Consider the following 17,759-nt stretch of genomic DNA (forward strand, 5'->3'; position numbering starts at 1 on the left):
TATCTCTTTGCTGTTATGGGTAAGGCTGTCTTTTATGTGATATATCTATGCATTTGCACTTTCTCCTGTTCCCCTTTCCACGAGTTCATTATGTTTACAGTGATCAGGGATAACCAGTATGGAAACCTTTTGGGTCTAAAATAAATCTTCTAAACCAATTAATACAGCCTGCACAGTTTTACATGTCATCCAGCAATTTTCATGTTTCACTCTAGGGTCTTGTCCTTTTAATGTATTGTTTGTCATATTTGTTCAATACAATTTTCATACTTTTATATACTTCTGGCTATAAGCTCTAGTTCTTTTTTGTATGGTTGATTTAGTTATGGAGCTGCCTGCAGGGTAAATCATGGGGGGGGGGGGTGTTTGTGCTATAAACAGTACCCAGCCCTTAACAGAACTGCCTTTGGAGTTTATATATTGATTAAAATACGCCTGGACTCGCGGGATAGGGATATAATATTACCACTTTACAAAGCATTAGTGAGGCCTCATCTAGAATATGCAGTTCAGTTCTGGGCTCCAGTTCATAGAAAGGATGCCCTGGAGTTGAAAAAAATACAAAGAAGAGCAGCAAAGCTAATAAGGGGCATGGAGAATCTAAGTTATGAGGAAAGATTAAAAGAATTAAACCTATTTAGCCTTGAAAAAAGACGACTAAGGGGGACATGATTAACTTATATAAATATATTAATGGCACATACAAAAAATATGGTGAAATCCTGTTCCATGTAAAACCCCCTCAAAAAACAAGGGGGCACTCCCTCCGTCTGGAAAAAGAAAGGTTCAACCAGCACGCATACCCGACCAGTGCTCCATTCAAATGGGGGACATGTGACCCCCTCAATTCACTTTTTTTTTTTTTTACCAAAACAGGGAAGAAAAATTTAGTTTTTTCTCTTTTTTCCATGTTGAAATCTGTTCCCAACTTTGGTTAAATTGGAGAATGAGCCTATATGTGGCAGTGCAAATACATCTTGCTTGTTGGGTATTCATTGACTTACCATTAGAATTTGTTCCACTCTCGTTGTAACTGTTTGGGCACAAAACTTGTTTCTGGGTTTCATTCTGTATGTGTTAGCATACTTTATTTTTCTTTTGGAATCCTCATCAGTGTAGCCAGGCTGTGTGTACACTACTTCATAAGAAACGTCTTCCATCCTCTCTTTTAATGCATGGGAATACTTCATGAGAAAATAAAATTGTTATGAAAAGAAAAATTACATATGAAAAAAAAAAGTAGTATCCTAACTTTATTGGATATCAGAGCAGGTCCTGGTATTTAGTGTAATGATGACTATGCAAGTGCGGATACCTCTCTACTGGATTATGCAGGAGTTACAAAGACTAGGAGGAACTCTTCAATGAAAGGGCATCCACTTGTTCAGGACATATGGGGAAAAGAGGATGGTGATATATCACAGCTCTTGGGCCTCCACTGATGAATGTCTAAAGATTAAATTGAAAATGTTTTGCAATGTTATCTGGGAGTTAAAAGGGTTGTCCAGGATTAGAAAAGAGTCTGCTTTTTTTTCTCCAGAAAAAGGGCTACTCTTGTCCATTGGTTGTCTGATATTAAGCTCATCCCCGGATGACTTAAGTGGCGCTGTTTTGGGGAAAAGGGAAAGTTCTTTCCCCAATCCTGGACAAGGTTGTTTCACTGCAAATTGTTTTTCTCAATAGGCATGTGTCCTACACCCCCAAATACTTTTCCCCATCATAATCAAAATATAAATAATACCGTATTATGAGCAACAATTACCACCATACACAAGACTGTTAACCCCTTGGTGACATGTCACATACTATTACGTTGCTGTTGCCAGGGTCATAAGGCAAAGAAACGTAACTGTACGTTGTGTTGATGGTGCGGGCTCAGAATCTCAAAATCTATATTACAGCTGACACCCTGCTGCATGGCAAGGACCGGAGCTAGCCTCCGATCCAGCCGATTAACCCCTTAAATGCAGCGCTCAAAAGCGGGCACCGCATCTATGGGGTTTACCAGCAGATTGGAACCCAGCGATGTAATCGCAGGGTTCCGATAGCTGCTTTGGCAGAACAATGGCCTACTGTCTGCCAAGTAGGGAAGCCTGTTAGGTCCCGCTCCGAGGTGGGCCTAAAAGGCTTCTGCCCCCAGAAATAAGATAGTGCAGGCTCAGAAGCATAGCCTGCAACATCAGCCACCGGTGTCAGCTGTATTTTACAGCTGACAACCTGCTGTAACGGCAAGGAACTGAGCTAGCTCCAATCCCTGCCATTAACTCCTTAGATGCCATTATCAAAAGCGATGACGGCATCTTAATGGTTTGAAGCTGATCGGCATCGCTGCGATGTGATCACAGGGTTGCCGATTGCTGCTATGGCAACCGGAGGCCTAACAATGGCCTCCTGGTCTGTCAAGTATGGAAGCCCATTAGGCCCTGCCTGGAGGCGGGGACTAATAGGCTTTCTGTCAGTGAATAACTGGCAGCTCGTATGCATTACACTGGTAGTGAAATGTATTAGAGTAAAGATCAGAAGTGCAGGTCTTCAAGTCCGCTAGTGGGATAAAGCAGAAGGTTAATAATAATGTTGAATAAAAGTGTAAAAAGAAAAGTTTCAAGTTAAAAAAACAAACACTGCCTTTTTTCCTATAAGTCTTTTACTATAGGAAAAATATTAAGACGTTAAAAAAAAGTACACATATTTGGTATCACCGTGTCCGTAACAACCCAAACTGTAAAACTATAATCGTATTTTTCCTGCACGTTGAACACAGCAAAAAAAACAAACAAAAAAACACCAGAATCGCCATTTTTTGGCCACCACCCCTCACAAAATATAGAATAAAAAGTGATCAAAAAGTCGCATGTACCCCAAAATAGTACCAATAAAAACTACAACCCCTCCTGCAAAAAACAAGCCCTTACACAGCTTTTCTAACTAAAAATAAAAAAGTTATGACTCTCATGATATTGTCACACAAAAAATTTTTATTTTTTTTTAAAAAGTGATTTTATTGTGCAAACGCTGCAAAATATAAAAAATATATACATATGGTATTGTCATAATCATATCGACCCACAGAATAAAGTAAAATGTCATTATAGCTCACGGTGAACACTGTAAAAAAAACGGGAAAAAAAACCCCCCAAAAAGTCAGAATTGCTTGTTTTTGGTCACCTTGCTTGTCAAAAATGTAATAAAAAGTGATTAAAAAATTGCATGTACCCCAAAATGGTACCAATGAAAACTACAGATTGTCCCACAACAAATAAGCCCTCACCCAGGTACGCTGGAGAAAAAATAAAGAAGTTATGGCTCTCAGAATATGATGATGCAAAATGTGCAGAGGATAAGATTGGGCACCATTTATGAGTGCGACACTGGCCCACATCTGCGGATTATTATTTATTTACCGCATTATTATATCCTCTTATTATGCCCTGATGTACTCCGCACAGCTTACATATGCCTCCACATTATAAACTGAAATACCAGTAATATTCCAAACAGAACTACCACCAAGCAAAATCTGCACTTCAAAAGCCAAATGGCGCTCTCTCCCTTCTGAGCCCTACAGTGTGCCCAAACAGCAGTTTACGTCCACATATATGGCATCGCCATACCCGGGAGAACCCGCTTAAGATTTTATGATGTATTTGTCTTCAGTGGCACAGGCACAAACTGGGCACAACATATTGTGCACTAAAATGGCATATCAGTGGGAAAATTGCCATTTTTACTTTGCACCATCCGTTACACATTCATTTCTAATGAAAAAACACATGGGGTCAAAATGCTCACTACACCCCTTAATATGCCCTACGGGTTGTAGTTTCCAAAATAGGGGTCACTACTTGGGGGTTTGACACCAGAGCCCTGCAATTTTGGACCAATGCTGTGAAAATCACCAAAATAGGCCTCAAATGCGCATTGCGCTCTTCAATTCCGAGCCCTGTCCGGGCAAATGATAAATGCCTTGAGGGGTGTAGTTTCTAAAATGGGATCACTTCTTGGGGACTTCCACTGTACTCTGGTACCTCAAATGCGACATGGCGCCCAATAATCAAATCTGGAAGATTTGCATGCCATATAGCAAACAGCAGTTTATGACCACATGTGGGGTATTACCATACTCGGGAGAAATTGCTTTACAAATGTTGGGGTGCTTTTTCTCCTTTATCCCTTGTGGAAATTAAATAAATCAACATTTTGCTGTATAAAATGTTGATATTAATTTTCACGGCCTAATTCCACTAAATTCAGCAAAAAACCTGTGGGGTCTAAATGCTCACTCTACCCTTTGATACATTCCTTGAGGGCTTTAGTTTTCCAAATGGTGTCACTTTTGGGGGGTTTCCACTGTTTTGGTCCCTCAGTGGCTTTGCAAATGCAACATGACACCCAAAAACGATTCCAGCAAAACTTGAGCTTCAAAAGCAAAATGGCGCTCTTTCCCTCCTGAGCCTTGCCGTGTGTCCAAACAGCAGTTTATTACCCCATACAGGGTATTGCCATAATTGGGAGAAATTGCTTTTCAAATGTTGGGGTGCATTTTCTACTTTATTCCGTGTATAAATTAAAATTTTCCACGTTTTATCAGAAAAAATGTAATTTTCAATTTTACTGCATAATTCCACTACATTCTGAAAAAAAGAAACAGTGGGGTCAAAATGTTCACTATACCCCTCAATAAATTCCTTCAGGGGTGTCGTTTCCCAAATGGGGTCACTTTTGGGGTTTTACCATTGATTTGGTCCCACAGGGAGTTATTTGCGGCCATTTTTGGAGCTGTTTCTCTATAGAGTCAATGAAAAACAGCTCCAAAAACGGCTCAAGAAGTGACATGCACTTCTTTTCCACGGGTGTTTTTTAAAAACAGCCGCGTAAAAAAATGGCCCATCGGAACAGAACGCCATATTTCCCATTGAAATGAATGGCCAGATGTTTGGAGGTCTACTGCTTACGATTTCTCGGCCATTTTTCCGCCGTTTATGGCTCGAAAATCGTCCGAAAATAAGCCGTGTGAACATACCCTAAGCCCTTGTGAAAATGAAAAAATCTAAGCTAAAACTACATTTTATGGGAAAAAATGGCAATTATCATTTTCACGGCCTAATTCCAGTTAATTCTGCAAAAAATCTGTGGGGTCAAAATGCTCACTATACCCCTAGATAAATTCCATAAGGGGTGTCGTTTACAAAATGGGGGTCACTTTTGGGGGATTTCCACTGTTTTTGTCCCTCAGGGGCTTTGCAAATGCAACATGGCACCGAAAACCATTCCAGCAAAATTTGAGCTCCAAAAGCCACTCCTTCCCTTCTGAGGGCTGCAGTGTGTCATAAGTTTATGACCACATATGGGGTATTTCCGTAATTGGGAGAAATTGCTTTACAAATGTTGGGGTGATTTTTCTCTTTTATTCCTTGTAAAAATGTAAACATTGTATGTTTTATTGGAAAATATTTTTTTAATTTTTATGGCTTAATTCAAAGAAATTTAGCAAAAAAAACGTGGGATCAAAATGCTCACTATACCCCTAGACCCCCTTCTGGACACAGCCTATTTTTTCAAATCTAACGTGTCACTTTATGTGGTAATAACTTGGGAATGCTTTTATTTATCCAAGCGATTCTGGGTTTGTTTTCTCGTGACATATTGTACTCTATGTTACTTGAAAAATGTGATCATTAAAGAGCCTCTGTCACCACATTATAAGTGGCCTATCTCCTATATAAGGAGATTGGCGCTATAATGTAGATGACAGCAGTGCTCTTTATTTAATAAAACGATCTGTTTTAACCACTTTATTAGCGATTTTAGATTTATCATAATGAGTTGCTTAATGCCCAAGTGGACGTATTTTTACTTTGGACGAAGTCGGTGTTGTACAGAGGAGTGTATGACGCTGACCAATCAGCGTCATGAACTCCTCTCCATTCATTTAGGCAGCACATAGGGATCCTATTAGATCACTATGTGCTGTCTTATACTAACACATTAACAATACTGAAGTGTTTAGACAGTGAATAGACATTCCACGGGATGTCTATTCACAATCTGTGCACTTCGTTACTTTCTGTGGTAGTTACAGCAGAGCAAAGCGTAATCTCGCGAGATTACGCTTCCTCTGCTGTAACTACCACAGAGTAACGAAGTGCAGAGATTGTGAATAGACATCCCGTGGAATGTCTATTCACTGTCTAAACACTTCAGTATCGTTAATGTGTTATATATTTGATATCACTTTAATTGTTGTCATTTTTACCGCATGGTGAAAGCCGTAAAAACAAAACCCAAAAAACAATGGAGGATTCCTTTTTTTTCCAATTTCAGCCCGCAAAGAATTTTATTTTCAGTTTCCCAGTACATTAAATGCTTCTTTAAATGGTGTCAATAGAAACTACAACTCCTTTCACAAAAAATAAGCTCCACCCTATTGATGGAAAATTAAAAAAGTTATGACTATTGGAAGGCGTGGCGTGAAAAACGAAAAAACAAAAGAAAGGTTAATTACCACATGTGGGGTATTGCCGTACTCGAGAGAAATTGCTGTACAAACGTTGGGCAGCTTTTTCTCCTTTATCTCTTGTGAAAATTTTAAAAAATCAACATTTTACTGGACAAAAATGTTGATATTCATTTTCACTGCCTAATTTCAATAAATTCGACAAAAAACCTGTGGGGTGAAAATGCTAACTATACCCATAGAAAAATTCCTTGAGAGGTGTCGTTTTCAAAATGGGGTCACTTTTGGGGGGTTTCGACTGCTTTGGTCCCTCCAGGGTGTTGCAAAAACGACATGGCACTGAAAACCATTCCTGCTGGTTGCTCCTTCCCTTGTGAGCCCTGCCGTGGGTCTAAACCTCAGTTTATTACCACATATTGGGTATTGCCGTAATCAGGAGAAATTGCTGTACTTATGTTGGTGTGCTTTTTCCTCCTTTATTCCTTGTAAAATTAAAAAGTTCTATGTTTTTTCAGACTAATTCAAATTAATTTTGCAAAAAAACTAAGGGGTCAAAATCATAACTATACCCCTAGACAAATAATTCCTTGATGGGTTTAGTATCAAAATGGGGTACATTTTGGGGGATTTCCACTGTTTTGGCATCGCAAGACCTCTTCAAACCTGACATGGTGTCTAAAATATATTGGAAAAAAAAAAAGGAGGCCTCAAAATCCACTAGGTGCTACTTTGCTGGACTGTGTTTCAGTACATTAGCACACAAGGGCCACATGTGAGATATTTCTCAAAACTGCAGAATCTGCTCAATAAATATTGGAGTTGCGTTTCTCTGGTAAAACTTTCTGTGTTACAGAACTTTTTTATTACAAATGAATTTCAGCAAAAAAAAAAATTGAAATTCTAAAATTTCATTTCTACTTTTAATTCCTGTGAAAAGCCTAAAGGGTTAAGAGACTTTGAGAATGCTGTTTTGAATATTTTGAGGGGTGCAGTTTTTGAAATGGGGTGATATATGGAGACTTTTTAATATATAAGGCCCTCAAAGTCACTTCAGACCTGAACTGGTCCCAGAAAAAATAGCCTTTTGAAATTTTCTTGAAAATGTGGCAAATTGCTGCTAGAGTTCTAAACATTGTAATGTCCTAGAAAAATAAAAGGATGTTTAAAAAATGATGCAAACGTAAAGTAGACATATGGGAAATGTGAAATAGTAACTATTTTGCGTAGTATTACTATTACAATCAGATACATTTAAATTTAGATAAATTCTATTTTTTGCAAATTTTTTCTACATTTTGGTGTTTTCACAAATAAATATTACATTTGTCTACCAAATTTTTTCACTAAAATAAAGTACAATATGTCACGGGAAAACAGTCTCAGAATCACTTGGATAGGTATAAGCATTCCATAGTTATTACTACATAAAGTGACATGTCAGATTTAAAAAAAAATCGGCTGCGTCCACAAGGCAAAACAGGCTGCGTCTTGAAATAGCTTACGTGTTTATTGTCACTTACAACACATATTGCAATGTTCAACCCACACAGGGTTCTTTGTCAAGCTTGACAAGGACCCATGCGTGTGTTAAAACGTAGCAATATATGTTTAACAGGTTCCCCACCGCTGGCTGTATTTTATACGGCCAGCGGTCAGGGTCTCTGAAGTCCGCCGTATAGACTAATTACGGCGGCACTTCAGAGACTGTGCACGCGCGATCGCGTGCACACAGCTCTATGCCCTGGCTGTTGCTAACAGCCATGGGCACTGGGCAGAATGTCAGGGGCCAATCTTTTGGCCCCTGAACATGTGATCGCTGTGACAACCAATCACAGCGATCACATGCATTTCTGCGTATAATACAGTGTGCACGCGATCGCGTGCACACAGCCCTGTGCCCAGGCTGTTACCAACAGCTCTGGGCACTGGGCAGAGTATCAGGGACCAATCACAGCGACCACATTTGTTTTATTTTGACTTTTCTGGCAGCAAATCTCCTGCCTCTTTTCTTCTCCTCAAACATTGTTTCAGTTTGAGGAGAAGAAGAGACTCGAGAGAATTGCTGCCAGAAGAATACTGTGAAAAAAAAGTGTTACACTGTAAAACATTCTCTGTATAGATAGATTTCTATCTATCTATATAATCTATCTATCCATCTATCTTTTTTTCTATCTACCTTTCTTTCTTTTATTCTATTAGAATAGGCAGGTAGGGAGTATATAATTATATATATATCCACATATATATAATATATATAGCAATAGCGGTTTATTTTTTTGAAAGGCTGGGTTTCGATTATTTTCAGACGTAAACGAGGCGTATTATGCCTCGTTTTAAGCCTGAAAATAGGGCTACAATACGTCGGCAAACATCTGCCCATTCCTTTGAATGGGTTTGCCGACGTACTGTGCAGACGACCTGTAATTTACGCGTCGTTGTTTGACAGCTGTCAAACGACGATGCGTAAATTGACTGCCTCGGCAAAGAAGTGCAGGGCACTTCTTTGCAACGTAATTTGAGCCGTTCTTCATTGAACTCAATGAAGAGCAGCTCAAGATTTACGAGCTTCACAGACGCCTCGCATAATACGAGGAGCATTTACGTGTGAAACGAGGCAGCTGTTTTCTCTTGAAAACAGTCTGTCTTTTCACACGTAAAGGCCTGCTATCGTGTGCACATACCCTTAGCGGTAGTGTAGATATATATACCAGTTAGTTTGTGTGTTTTATAAAAAGAAAAAAGAAAAATTTGTTTAGTTAGTGTTAGTGACGTTATGGCGAGGAAGTTGTTTAGCGCCGAGGTATATTCTGCAGTAATGCCCAGGTCTCGTTATGAGACAATGAGGTTCCTCCACTTCAACGACAACGCACAGGCCCCCCCAAGTACCGATGCAAACCGGGATCGGTTGTTCAAAATTAGACCACTGATAAATTCCCTCAATAATTTATTTCTGCAACTCTACACCCGTGAGCAGAATGTAAGTGTGGATGAATCCCTCCTCAACTTCCATGGCAGACTTAGCTTTCGCCAATATCTACCTTCCAAAAGGGCAAGATATGGCGTTAAGCTTTATAAACTGTGCGAAAGCGGGTCAGGATATACCACCGCCTTCAGGATTTATGAAGGGCGGGACCGCTCAATAAAAGTTCCTGGATGCGCCCCTGATCTTTCCACCAGCAGCAAAATTGTGTGGGAGATAATGCAGCCTCTGCTTCACAAGGGGTACCACCTGTACTGCGACAATTTTTATTCTAGTGTGCCCCTGTTTAGGCATTTGCATGCTGCAAGGACTGGGGCATGTGGTACCATGCGCAAAAATCAAATTGGTTTTCCACAACAATTAGTGGGGAAGCGCATGGTAAAGGGGGACTCCTGTGCTTATGCATCTGAGGAATTGCTGGCAGTCAAGTTCAGGGATCGCAAAGACGTGTATGTGCTAAGCACGATTCATACCGCAGGAACAGTGGCAGCGAGGGAAAGAGGGGCAACATCGGACAAGCACAAACCAGTGAGCGTGTCCGAATATAACAAGTACATGGGGGGGGGGTGGATTTAAGCGACCAGGTTTTACAGCCCTATTTAGTAAAGCGAAAAACAAAAACCTGGTACAAAAAAGTGGCCATTTATTTGTTACAGGTGGCCATCCACAATTCATTAGTGCTCTACAAAAAAAAAACAGAGGCAGAGACACATACCTGGATTTCCAGGAGAAAATTATTGAAGGCCTCATATTTGATGTTCAGGACACCCGAGAATGCCCCCAGTCTGAGGATGTCACGCGACTGACTGAAAGACACTTCATCAGTCGGATTCCCCCAACACCAACCAGAAGCAACTCCCAGAAAAAGTGCCGCGTCTGCAGAAAAGACGGGCACCGCAAAGATTCCCGATATTTCTGTCCATCATAACCAGGCCTGTGCATTGAGCCATGTTTTAAAAAATACCACACTGTTGTGCATTATTAGATTTTAGTTAATTCATTGAAAATATATTTGCCCTACAATACTTTTTTATTTTTCCCCTGATTTTACTCCAAGGGTGAGGGAGGGAATGGGTGGGGAGTGTATGTCACATTTGCATGTTTTCTAAAGTTCATCTGCTGAATAGCTCCATTTGCATAAACCTGCAATTTCTTATTTTAGAAAACCCCAAAAAATTAATTCCCATTATACCCCTAGATGAATATTTTGGGATTTCTGCTTCAAGAGCAGATATTTTGGAAGTGTTATAGAAACTCTGTTGAGTTTTGTAAAAGCAGCTTTGAAAAAAAGCGATTTGTGAAATAATCTTCTATCGTCCGCCCTCCTACATCTCTATGTGATAATAAGGCCCACATATTTGGTATCCCCATGCACAGGAGAAGTGGAAGAATGTGAAAGGAGATTAATTTTGTCCGTGGTCTATACTGTGTGTGAAAAATACTAGCATAAACTGACGCATTTGCTAAAAAAAAAAGCTAATTTTATTTTGTTCCATCTTATTCAAGAAACTTTCAGAAGACAACTGGACTGTCTAAAAATATGATAAACCCCCTTGAAGGAAACCTTGTGGGGTCTACTTGTGTGAGTGAAGTCATTTATGGGGTGTTTCTAATCTTTCAGCAACATTACACCCCGCAGAAAACAGTATGCTGCTATAAAATCAAGTGCAGAATTCCTGGACCGAAAAGCCTCCTTTTATGCCAAGCCCTGGCACATGCCCGTGAATAAAGCACACATATTTGGTATCCCCATGCACGGGAGAAGTGGAAGAATGTGAAATGGGATGAATTTTGTCCGTGGTCCATTCTGTGTGTGAAAAAGCAAGCATAAACTGACGCATTTGCTAAAAAAAAAGCTGATTTTATTTTGTTCCATCTTATTCAAGAAACTTTCAGAAGAAAACTGGACTTGCTAAAAATATTATAAACCCCTTGAAGGAAACCTTGTGGGGTCTACTTGTGTGAATGAAGTCATTTATGGGGTGATTCTAATGTTTCAGCAGCATTACACCCCCAGAAAACAGTATGCTGCTATAAAATCAATTGCAAAATTCCTGGACCGAAAAGGCCAAAAAGCCTCCTTTTATGCCAAGCCCTGGCACATGCCCGCACAGTGAATAAGGCACACATATTTGGTATCCACATGCACGGGAGAAGTGGAAGAATGTGAAATGGGATTAATTTTGTCCGTGGTCCATACCGTGTGTGAAAAATGCTAGCATAAATTGACGCAATTGCTAAATTCTTGCATTTTTTTCTAATTTTGCCCACTTTAGAGAAAAAAATAAAAATGATATATACTGACAAATGCCACTAAAACAAAGCCCTATCTGTCCTTTAAAAAGAGTGTAAAATTCAAAGATGAACTTTATTCACCTGCAGAGTTATAGTCATCTAAAGAACGCATAGCAAAATTGTGAAATTTGCTCTGGTCATTTAGCTGTAAAACAGCCTGGTCCTTAAAGGGAATGTGTTGCCAGAAAAACATGTTTTTTTTTTTTTAATTAAACATTTAGTGTGTAGGTGATTAAACATTGTTCAAATTTTTTTTATTTTTTTCACGAGCCAGGAAATATTATAAATTAGATTCTAATTTATAATATTTCCCATTGCTGGTCACTAGATGGAGCTATTCCCAAAATTGCAGCATTGCAAGTGGTAAAGCAACCACATTGCTTTTTGCTGCAAAATTGGGTAAAAAGCCCTCGCTCTAGTGAGCTCTCAGCATCCCCCCCTCCTTTATCCTGGCTAGTGCCGGGATAAACGAGGGGTTTGAACGGTTTAACCTCCTACACTGTGTGTCGCCATTTTTTGAGCTAACACACAGTGTAGTAGGTTTACATACAGTAGTAAACGTACACAAACACGAACATACATTGAAATCTCTTACCTGCTCCTGCCGCCGCGGCTCCCTCCGGCCCGTCCGCTCCGTCTGGTCCAAGTGCACAAGTCCGGAAGCCGCGACCGGAAGTAGTAATCTTACTGTCCGGCCGCGACTTCCGGTCCACAGGAAAATGGCGCCGGACGGCGCCAATTTCAAATTGGACTGTGTGGGAGCGACGCATGCGCAGTTCCCACACAGACGGCGTACACAGAAGTGGATGGGACGGGAGCCGTTCGCAGTCCCTATGGGACTGTGGCTGCCGTATTCCATGTCTGTATGTGTCGTTAATCGACACATACAGAAATGGAACAAAAAATGGCAGCCCCCATAGGGAAGAAAAAGTGTAAAAATAAGAAAAAGTAAAACACAAACACACAAATAAATATAAACGTTTTTAATAAAGCACTAACATCTTTAACATATCAAAAAAAAATTTGTGATGACACTGTTCCTTTAAAGGGAATGTGTTGCTAGCAAAAATTGATTTTTTTTTTAGTTCAACAATTAGTGTGTAGGTGATTAAACATTGTTCTAATTTTTTTTATTTTTTTCACGAGTCAGGAAATATTATAAATTAGATTCTAATTTATAATATTTCCCAGTGCTGGTCACTAGATGGAGCAATTCCCAAAATTGCAGCATTGCATGTGGTAAAGCAACCACATTGCTTTATGCTGCAAAATTGGAAAAAAATCCCTCGCTCTAGTGAGCTCTCAGAATCCCCCCCTTCTTTATCCTGGCTAGTGCCGGGAGAAACGAGGGGATTGAACGGTCAAACCTCCTACACTGTGTGTCGCCATTTTTTGAGCTAACACACAGTGTAGTAGGTTTACATACAGTAGTAAACGCACACTGAAACACGAACATACATAGAAATAACTTACCTGCTCCTGCCGCGTCCGCTCCGTCTGCTGCCGTTGCTCCAAGTGCACAAGTCCGGAAGCCGCGACCGGAAGTAGTAATCTTACTGTCCGGCCGCGACTTCCGGTCCACAGGAAAATGGCGCCGGACGGCGCACAGTTCAACTTGGACTGTGTGGGAGCGGCGCATGCGCCGTTCCCACACAGACGGCGTACACCATAGTGGATGGAACCGGCCCCGTTCGCATTCACTATGGGACTGTAGCTGCCGTATTCCATGTCTGTATGTGTCTTTAATCGACACATACAGAAATGGAGAAAAAATGGCAGCCCCCATAGGGAAGAAAAAGTAAAAAAAAGTAACACAAACACACAAATAAATATAAACGTTTTATCAAACTGATATAAAAAATTTTTTGGGGGTGACACTGTTCCTTTAACCGGTTAAAGTGTCAAACACAAAAGCTGCTTATACCTACATGGAGGCTGGCATCTCCATTTTCTATTGATACTATACGCATCCGCATATAGACTTGTAAATCTCATTGTTTTTGAAGTGTGTTACAGGAACTCTTAGGGTATGTGCACACACACTAATTACGTCCGTAATTGACGGACGTATTTCGGCCGCAAGTCCCGGACCGAACACAGTGCAGGGAGCCGGGCTCCTAGCATCATATTTATGTACGATGCTAGGAGTCCCTGCCTCGCTGCAGGACCACTGTCACGTACTGAAAACATGATTACAGCACGGGACAGCTGTCCTGCAGCGAGGCAGAGACTCCTAGCATCGTACATAAGTATGATGCTAGGAGCCCGGCTCCCTGCACTGTGTTCGGTCCGGTACTTGCAGCCGAAATACGTCCGTCAATTACGGACGTAATTAGTGTGTGTGCACATACCCTTATACTGCGCCCCTGTGTATCATGCCTGGACAAATCCCACTTAGATCTAAGAGTCAGCCACAAAACGTTCTGTTCTTGTGTGAAGTATTGAAAAATTATTGAAATACTATATTATAGCACGTTAACATGTTGCACATTCATTAATTTGTGTTACCTGAAAAATCTGCAAGTAAATTCTACATGGATGTTTTAAAGTTTTAGGTTTCTTGCATAAATCCCAGATTCTCCTTGCAATAATCATCCTTAACCCTTTCAGGACCAAGGGTCATCGATACCTCAATGACCAGCCCCATTTTTTCAAATCTGACATGTGTCATTTTATGTGGTAATAACTCTGGAATGTTTTTGCCTATCCAAGCGATTCAGAGATTGTTTTCTCGTGACATATTGTACTTTATGTTAGTGGAAAAATTTGGTCAATAAATTCATAGCTTATTTGTGAAAAACACCAAAATGTGCAAAAATTATAATTTTTCTAATTTTAAATGTAATGTACTTGTAAAACAGATAGTAATACCACACAAAATTGTTGCTAATTAACATCCCGCATATGTCTACTTTATATTTGCATTGTTTTTTTGAACATTATTTTATTTTTCTAGAACGCTACAAGGCTTAGAACTTTAGCAGCAATTTCTCACATTTTCAAGAAAATGTCAAAAGGCTGTTTTGTCAAGGACCAGTTCAGTTTTGAAGTGGCTTTGAGGGCCTTATGTACTAGATAGACCCCATAAATCACCCCATTTTAAAAACAGCACCCCTCAAAGTATTCAAAGCAGCATTCAGAAAGTTTATTAACCCTTTAGGCGTTTTACAGGAATTAAAGCAAAGTAGAGGTGAAATTTACACATTTTTTTTGCCGAAATTCATTTGTAATACATTTTTTTCTGTAACACAGAAGGTTTCACCCAAGAAATGCAACTCAATATTTATTGCCCAGATTCTGCAGTTTTTAGAAATATCCCACATATGGCTCTAGTGTACTTATGGACTGAAACACCGGCCTCACAAGCAAAGGAGCACCTAGAGAATTTTGGGGTCTACTTTTTTTAGAATATATTTTAGGCACCATGTCAGGTTTGAAGAGGTCTTGTGGTGCCAAAACAGTGGAATCTCCCCAAAAGTGGTTTTGGAAACTACACACCTCAAGGAATTTATCTAGGGGTATAGTTAGCATCTTGACCTGACAGGTCTTTTGCTTTATTTATTGAAATACGTCTGTGAAAATAAAAATCTTCATTTTTACAAGGAATAAATAATAAAAAGCACCCCCAAAACTTGTAAAGCTATTTCTCACGATTACGGCAATACCCCATATGTGGTAATAAACTGCTGTTTGGACCCACGGCAGAGCTCAGAAGGGAAGGAGCGCCTTTTGGAGAGCAGATTTTTCTTGGTAATAGTTCTGTTTGGGGTTTTGCTGGTATTTCAGTTTATAATATGGGGGTACATATAAGCTGTGCGGAGTACATCAGGGCATAATAAGAGGGTATAATCATGCGGTAAATAAATAATAATTCATAGATGTGTGGCCGTTGTCGCACTGATAAATGGTGCCCAATCTTATCCGCTTTTGGACACTCCGCACAATTTCGGTCGCTAAATTCTGAGCGGCAGCACTTTCTTTTAGTTTTTCTCCACCGGAGCCGTGCGAGGGCTTATTTGTTACGTTACAATCTGTAGTTTTCATTGGTACCATTTTAGGGTACATGTGAATTTTTGATCACTTTTTATTAGATTTTTTTGGCAAGCAAAGTGACAAAAAAAACAACAACATTTTGACAATCTTTTTTGTCCTTTTTTTTATAGTAATCACTGGGCGCTATGAATGACATTTTACTTTATTCTGCAAGTCGGTACGATTACAGCGATACCATATGTATATAGTTTTTTTAATGTTTTGTGGCACAATAAAATCACTTTTCTATAAAATGATTTATTTTCTGTGTTACCATATTCTGAGCCATAATTTTTTTATTTTTCAGTCAAAAAAGCTGTCTAAGAGCTTGTTTTTTGCGGGACGGGTTGTAGTTTTTATTGGTATTATTTTGGGGTACATGCAAATTTTTGATCAGGTTTTTATTCTATATTTTGGGAGGGGTGATGACCAAAAAAATTGTGATGCTGGTATTGTTTTTTAATAATTTTTTGCGGTGTTCACCGTGCGGGAAAAATAATATTATAGTTTTATAGTTGGGGTCGTTACGAACGCGGTGATACCAGATATGTGCACTTTTTTAACGTTTTATTTTTTTTCCTATAATAAAAGACCTATAGGAAAAAAAGCATTTTAACTTATAACTATAACTTGTTTTTACACTTTTAATACTTTTTTTTTTTACTTGAAGACCTGCAGCACTGATAGCTGCTATAATACATTACACTACCTAGGTAGTGTAACGTGTTATAAACTGTCAGTGTGACGTTGACAGTCACACTGACAGGAAGCCTATGAGGACCAGCTGGTCCTCATAGGCTTCCGTGAATGGCAAACCGGAGGATGTTGTATGGCCTCCGGTTTTGCCATGCAACCGATGGCAGCACCCGCAATCGGTCCTCGGGAAAGTTTGTTGTACCAACAAACTTTCCCTGCGATCACATGATCGGGACCTGAACCAATCAGGTCCCGGTCATGTCTCCGGGACCAGAGGCAGGGGTTGGCAGCGCGATCCGGGTGTCAGCGCTACTCTGAGACACCCAGATCGCGCTTTTAACACCCACTGTGAATTCACGTCGGCGCTGCACAGAGCCCAGCAAGCGCCGACATGAATTTACAGTGGGCGGTCAGGAAGCGGTTAACACCGTTGATCATATTCTCTGAAAGCCGAACCAAATCGGTTCGGCTGTCAGAGAACAGGTTGCTGGGGAGCCGCAGACACTGACACAGCCGGCGTCCGAGCGCTTTTCACAGCGCTATGTCGGCTGGAACAGAGATCTGTACATACACGTCCTGGCAGCACGGGGTATGTACGAAAAGGACGTCTATGTGCAGATTGTCGGCATGAAAGGGTTATTCCCATTCTCCACTTTAATTTTTTTCTGTTATGCCAGCACACATGTATAATCAAAAACAACCATATTGAACTCCTCCAATCAATTTCAATACCAGGATTTCTTCCTTCTTTTCCGTGCTGCTTGTACAGCTTTGCTGCCGGTACACTGTGAAACACATGCTGCAGAAACGATCTCACACACAATGGGGTAGATCTACTAATACTATAAGTTTTAGTGTAAACTTAGTGCAGGTGCACACGACCGAGTGCAACTCGGGTTGTTTTTCACGTCATCCGAGTGGCCCCATTGAATTTAGCGGGTGAATCGGGTCTGTGGTTCTCCAATCCTGGGAAAGATAGGACATGACTGGACCTGGCCGGCACACAACGGTCATGTGCATTAGGTGTAAGTCAAGGAAGTCAGAAAATGGGCCAAATTTTTCAAAGTGGTGCATACTCTATGATAAACTTGGCACATATAGCTAGACATGTTAGACACTTTTCTCTTCCTTATACAACCGCTATGCCAGTTTTTTTACCCATGCCAATGTGCGTTCGCACGAATCATTGCTCATTGCCCTGTGTAAACAGGGTAAAGGTCAGTCGATGATCGAGCAAACACTCATTCATAGGCTGATCTCATCTTTAATGCAGCCAATAAAATGGTCGCTAGTCAGCAGCAC

The 17,759-nt window shown here is 40.3% G+C and overlaps 1 protein-coding gene across 1 annotated transcript in view; it reads right to left on the bottom strand.

Annotated features, from left to right (window-relative positions):
* The window catches only part of DYNLT2 (dynein light chain Tctex-type 2), an 80,398-nt gene that overhangs the window by 60,886 nt on the left and 1,753 nt on the right, over nucleotides 1–17,759 (bottom strand). Inside the window, exon 2 of the mRNA XM_075864367.1 lies at nucleotides 1,005–1,184. Coding sequence (XP_075720482.1) covers nucleotides 1,005–1,184 — 180 coding nt within the window. The remainder of the gene's footprint in view (nucleotides 1–1,004; nucleotides 1,185–17,759) is intronic.

This window comes from Rhinoderma darwinii, chromosome 4, assembly GCF_050947455.1.
Source record: "Rhinoderma darwinii isolate aRhiDar2 chromosome 4, aRhiDar2.hap1, whole genome shotgun sequence".
Lineage (NCBI taxonomy): Eukaryota > Metazoa > Chordata > Amphibia > Anura > Rhinodermatidae > Rhinoderma > Rhinoderma darwinii.